The sequence below is a fragment of the Triticum urartu genome, chromosome 2 (genome assembly GCF_003073215.2).
Source record: "Triticum urartu cultivar G1812 chromosome 2, Tu2.1, whole genome shotgun sequence".
Taxonomy (NCBI): domain Eukaryota; kingdom Viridiplantae; phylum Streptophyta; class Magnoliopsida; order Poales; family Poaceae; genus Triticum; species Triticum urartu.
Window position 1 is genome coordinate 423,397,959 of NC_053023.1, and position 5,860 is coordinate 423,403,818.

General features: G+C 41.5%; 1 protein-coding gene across 2 annotated transcripts; it reads left to right on the forward strand.

Moving 5' to 3' along the window:
* Nucleotides 1–2,741: 2,741 nt before the first annotated feature.
* On the forward strand, nt 2,742–5,495 carry LOC125537645. 2 transcript variants are annotated; one of them, XM_048700967.1, is made up of 5 exons: nt 2,742–3,779; nt 3,868–3,963; nt 4,064–4,334; nt 4,530–4,628; nt 5,355–5,495. In XM_048700967.1, exons 1-5 carry the CDS (start codon nt 3,755–3,757, stop codon nt 5,467–5,469), a joined length of 606 nt encoding a protein of 201 aa, XP_048556924.1. In that variant the 5' UTR covers nt 2,742–3,754; the 3' UTR covers nt 5,470–5,495. The 2 variants fall into 2 exon arrangements, with proteins under 2 accessions (XP_048556924.1, XP_048556925.1); XM_048700968.1 differs by having other exon boundaries at nt 2,745–3,779; nt 4,064–4,329.
* The last annotated feature ends 365 nt before the right edge of the window (nt 5,496–5,860 follow it).

The following is a 5,860-nucleotide window of genomic DNA, read 5'->3' on the forward strand; positions in this document are numbered from 1 at the left end:
CATAATATGATCAAAATTTGATGTTATAATACATGGGTTTGTTAGCTTTTATCTAGAAGAGTGTTAACTATCTCGCTCAGCTCCTCGGTCGAATCCTATATTATTCTTAAAAAGTCTATCCAAATTTTCTCAATATAGAAAGTGTCCATCTCAACGTCCCCATTAAGTCATGCATTTAAGTGTTCTCTCCCACTAAGTCATGCATTTAAGTCTACCACATAAGAGCATGATTCACAATATAGCCGGTTGATGGCTATAACATGTTGCCATGTTATATATAGCCAATGTAATAGCCAACATGTATAGTAATGGGCTACAAGGAAGTAGTACTTTTTTACCACATAGCCCTCCATACACTCTCACATAGTTTCTTGGAGCCTGTGCTACAGCCGGCTGTAAATCTATAACCTGCTTCTCCTCTCTCTCATCTTTTCTCTCATCCAACTCAACAAAGGTATAATATTTAAAGTCTTACAGCCTGCCTAGGTCACCTTATTATACTTGCTCTAAGCAAGCCATGCATTTAACTTGTAAATTATATTATTAGTTTACATTAGTCTATGCATGTAGCACTGTCACATCATACATACATGTTAGTCGTCCTTCACATTTTTGTTCGAAATGACATTTTTTGTTGCAATTATTTTTTATTTCTAGACATATGTTTTATTGATTTTCAAGATTATATTTTTTTCATTAGATTTAATTATTTTAGCAACTATTTATGCATTTCTTTAACAAAGTTTCCGCAGCAACGGATAAAGCATCCTCTAGTTTACATGAAGATTCGTGGAGATGTTCCCTTTTTGTTTGACTACTTTATGTGTTTTTTCCACGTCACACACAATTACAGCATGCTCATCTATGTGTAATTATAGCACACCAGCCGGCTATGCGCAACTACAATATCCCACTTCAACCAAACGCAACTACAATTGCAAGCACGCCAGCCGGCTATTGCGGAAACGTATGTCCACTGGGAGTGTGTAACTACTAACTAGAGTTACAACTGCATGGCAACTATATTTACTATATTTCCTAAAGAGAAAAAATACAGTAAATAGGGTGGAGAAAAAGAAGGAGGAAAAATAAGTGAAAGGAATAAAAAAATCCTATTATTAAGAAACAATATAATGCAGCTAGCTAGGAGCCTCCACAGCGATTTGACTGCCTCAACAGTCGGATCCTCGAACCTACGATCCAGATCCAGCTCTAGTCGTCCCAGGCCAGATTCTATTGGGCGCCTTAAGTGCCGGATTTAGGGAAATCCCCTAACCGGTGCACACCCACCTCTCCGCCTTAGGCCAGCCCACACTCACTTTTTTTTTCTGTTCTATTAAAGTTCAAAAAAGATGCGCCCAACTAGTTTCAAACTCGAGATTTCTAGGTAACGTACAGAGAGAGGCAACCAACAGACTACGATAGCAGTAGTGATGACTTTAGGCATGGCTTTATTCTTAGTTAAAAACACAGTGGTTTCTCTCTTTTGTGATGACTTTAGGCATGGCTTTATTCTTAGTTAAAAACGCAGTGGTTTCTCTCTTTTGTTTTTTTTCATATTTGTTTTGGCCGGTTTTTCTTCTTTTTTCTCTTTCTCTTTCTTTTTTCGTTTCTTTTATTTTTTCAAATCAAGAAAGCTAACTTCCAGTCGACTGGAAGTTAGCGACAGATTCACATGATTCTGGAGCCGCTCGATGCGCTTCTGCTCTCGCGCGATCCCTTCCCGATTTCCTCGCGCCCAGAATCTTCTCCCGTGACTTGAGGACGGTTTCAATTATCATTAAGGAAATACGTTAACTTTTTTTAAATCAAGACTTTTCTTAAATTCACAAACATTTTTCAAATTCGTGATTTTTTTCATTTCTACTAAATGCATGAACTTTTTTCTTCAAATTCATGATTTTTTATTTAAAATTGATAAACTTTTCTTCAAGATTGATGATCTTTTTTCAAGATCGATGAACTATTTTCCAAATTCTATGAACTTTTTTCACATTTGATGAACATTTTTTTAGAATCAACAAACTTTTTTCAAATTCGATGAACTTTTTTTTAGATTTGATGAACTTTTTTTATTCGATAAACTTTGTTTCAAAGTCAATGAACCTTTTTCAAATTCGATGAACTTTACTTAGATTGGATGACCTTTTCACAGAATCGATGAACTTTTTTCAAATCCGATGAACTCTTTTGAAAAAGATGGATGAACTTTTTCCAAATTTGATGAACTTTTTTTAAAGATCAATGAACTGTTTTTTAAAATTCATAAGCTTTTTTCAAAATTTGATGATCTCTTTTTGTTTAAAAAATCAACTTTTCCAAGTTGTTTTCAAATAATTCACAAATCTAATAAATAGAGCGCATAAATTGGTTCTTAAAACTTTCACGGCCATTGTAGTCGTGGCGCTTACAGGCTGTAGTGGTTAAGAAAAATGTTCTTGTGTTGCGCCTTCAAGGCGTCTGCAAGGCGCGAGTTCCAGTCCTTGTAGCCACACTTTTTTGCGTGATTTTCTCGCGAGGCGTTTTTCCTTCTACTGCACGTGGTGGGCTGGCCCATGAGGTGCGGCGCGTGGGCGCCAGCTACCTGTTCGGGCGCTTAAGGCGCCGAACAGGAGCTCTCCAAATTCTAAAAGATAAATTAAAAAAAGGAGCTCTCCACAAATAGACGAAGGGAGATTGAATGTGTTTTCCTTATAGGCCAAACGGGTATATTGAGGCCCATTTAGACAGCCATAGGACTCTACACAAACCCTAAAATTACGCGTGCTCTACTCATTCCCCTTCCCCCCACACCACACTACGCCGCCGCCGCCAACCACCTCTCCACATTCTCCACGCTGGACAGCCTAGGTCAGACACAAGATGGACAAGCTGTCGGCGCAGATGCTGGGGAGCATCTTCCTCTGCCTCCCCGACCCAGCCGACCTCGGCCACACCTCGGTCGCCTGCAAGTCCTTCTGCGACCTCATCGCTGACAGCTACTTCCGCCGGCAACACCACAAACGCCACACCTCGCCCCTCCTGGGCTTTGTCGGCAAATTCGGCGACTTCCACCGCGCCATCTCGTCGCACCCCTCCGCGCCGGCAGCCAAGCCCGTCGACAACGCCTGCGACTTCTCCTTCTCCTTCCCCCCGAGGACGGAGAGCATCATCTATGGCATCGTGGACATCCGCGAGGGTCGCGTCCTCCTCGCCATAGTGAATGAGGTGTTTGGTGAGGAGTACGTGGTGTGCTACCCCTTGCACCGCACGTATGTGGTTCTCCCCAAACTCACCGACGCTGTGACATCCAAAAGAAACATTTTCTTAGCCCCACCGATGCCGGAAACTGTTGTTGACAAGGATGGGTAGACAGCCTTCAGAGTGATTAGGATGGCGCCGAGAGGAGACCATTTTGATACCCATGTCTTCTCTTCCTGGACTTGTCAGTGGGAAGCCCGTCCATCTGTAATCTGGAGGGGTCTTGTTGGCTCCCATTTGTTTACTCTGCCAGGGATGGTTAACCACTGCCGTGCACAATATGCTCACGGCCGCTTCTACTTCATATCTAATATCAATAGATGGGAAACACTGGTTCTTGACCCCATGACAATGGATTTTTCTACTGTTGATGGCCCCCCGTGGACAGAGTTTGTGATGAAGACATATGTATCGTGGAGGCAGATGAAGGCAGTCTCGGGATGTTTCTAACGTACCAAGACTATGACACAAGCAAGATCATTTATTGGCAAAGTGAAGGTGATATTTCCGGACCATGGCGGGAAGAGAAAAGAATTGCTGTAGGTGACATGTGCAGAGTTTTTTCTTCCGAAGGGAGACATGTATTTGGATATGATACTATTGCATGTTTCTGATTGGTTGCCAAAGCATTGGAGCTCGAGAGGGTATGTTACATGATTCTGGATGAGGCGTACCCATATAGCAATCTTCCACTACCGTACGCATTACCCACCGTGGCATCAGGTCAGCTTCATAGTAATTCATACTAGTAAGCTTCATAATGTATCCTAGTTACCTCCTTTCCATTCTTGTCTAAAGACTTCCTGTTTGTTCTTTGTTCCAGGCCCCAAAGAGACGCAGCAGACCAGAACGATTGTTGAGGAGATGGAGGACGCTCAGGAGATGGAGGACGACGAGTACCCATTCCAGGACCTTGCAGTGGATTTTCAGTTACTAGAAGAGGAGAACGACAACGACGACGACTTCTTGTCAGAGCCTACAGTGACTTTTGAGTTAACAGTCGAGGAGACAAAGAAGCAGGTGGCCGCCTCCATTGGACACTCGAATGTCTGGAACTCGCACCCAAATAACTACGGCTCCGGATCCATGGTTTGGTTATAATCCCCTCTCTCTAGCACCTACATACCGTGCCCTGTCTTAGATTGGTAGTAAGAGGCGGTTTCTCTATGTACGTGTAGATCCGCGGTGCAAGCTGGTCGCTTATCTTGTGTTTGAGATTCAAGATTTACGTGCCTTGTATTATTTGATGAGTTTGTGACGCGTTGCAGCTTGGGTTTTTGTTGTTGCAGCCGTGTCTGTGGCAACTCACATGGCCTGATCCGCAAGTACGGGCTGATGTGCTGCAGGCAGTGTTTCCGCAGCAACGCAAGGACATTGGCTTCATCAAGGTATGCGGCAGCCACACCGTTGGTGGATTTCCTGAATCCCATGCCTGAATTTTATATCGGCCGAGCGATAGTTTATGTCACTCCATGCTTGCTTTGCAATGTTACATGATTTGTCAACAAGGCTTCTCTGTATGGTGAACTAGTTTAATTTGTTGTAGACCACCACCAGGTAAGGTAGCATGGACTATTACGTAATGTTTGATATGGCATGTTAGATTCACTTGTTCAGGATAGATGCGTGTGCTGCTCCCCTCCTGCTCCAATAATCTTCCTGGTCAACTTTTGCAATCATCACCTCATGTTCTGCCTTATAATATTGTCATCTCTTTGATCTAAACTCATGAATCATTAAACACCATAAGTCATCTTAGGACCGTTGCTGCAACTATCTTCATGACTTTGGTACAAAGCACTATTTTGTTGTTCCCACATACATGGAATGCATTGCAATAGTATGTATATCCATTAAGTAGGTATATATACATATCCTGAGTAACTGTAATGTACTGGAGTATGGAGATGATTGAACTTTGGAAGGATATTGTTTCCCTACCTATTTCTGATTAATTGTAGATTTTATGCTTGAATTCATAGGTTTGGGTAAATTATGTTTCTGTTCTGATGCATTTGTTTTTACTGTACATCTCTTTTATTTCCGAATACCTGAATGTTCATGTTGTGCACAGATTAATTTTAGATTACTGAATGTACACTCTTGTTTCGCAGTACCGTTAAGATTGGAAACCTCAAAAGGAAGCATGGAGTAGGATGTCCTTGTCAAAGTGTGTTGATTCATAAGGACTATCTGTATTATATATTATGTAATGAACTAAATATTTGAATCAGAGTAACAAACCTTTGAAACTATGCTGCCGACTTCTGCTTGAGCATGTGAATCAGATAATTCTGTTGCTATTGTGTCTCGTTATGTTTTTTTGTTTTGTTCGTGAAATCTGATTACACTTCGATTTGATGCTACATTTGCACTCAACAGGTTCATATCCATGCTTTTGTCTGTTGTTCCTGAAACAGTATCAGCTCAACTTTGCTTGTTGTCCTAATTTTGTATGATCTTCTACTGAATTCTGTTAATGGCCTGCCATCATTGTTTATGATTTAACAGACTCGTGTCCTGTTAAGTCTTTAGATTGAACATAAGCTGTAGTGTTTTTGATCAAGCTAGGTAATATGTTTGTGACCTAAGCCGAGCTTTACATTATATTTTTGTGCCA

What these genes read in the sequence shown, in the direction of transcription:
- LOC125537645 (XM_048700967.1), top strand. Translation starts at nt 3,755, where the DNA reads ATGGCGGGAAGAGAAAAGAATTGCT. An exon ending in ATTACCCACCGTGGCATCAG is followed by an intron (nt 3,964 to 4,063) that starts GTCAGCTTCATA and finishes TCTTTGTTCCAG; the next exon opens with GCCCCAAAGAGACGCAGCAG. An exon ending in AGGACATTGGCTTCATCAAG is followed by an intron (nt 4,629 to 5,354) that starts GTATGCGGCAGC and finishes CTTGTTTCGCAG; the next exon opens with TACCGTTAAGATTGGAAACC.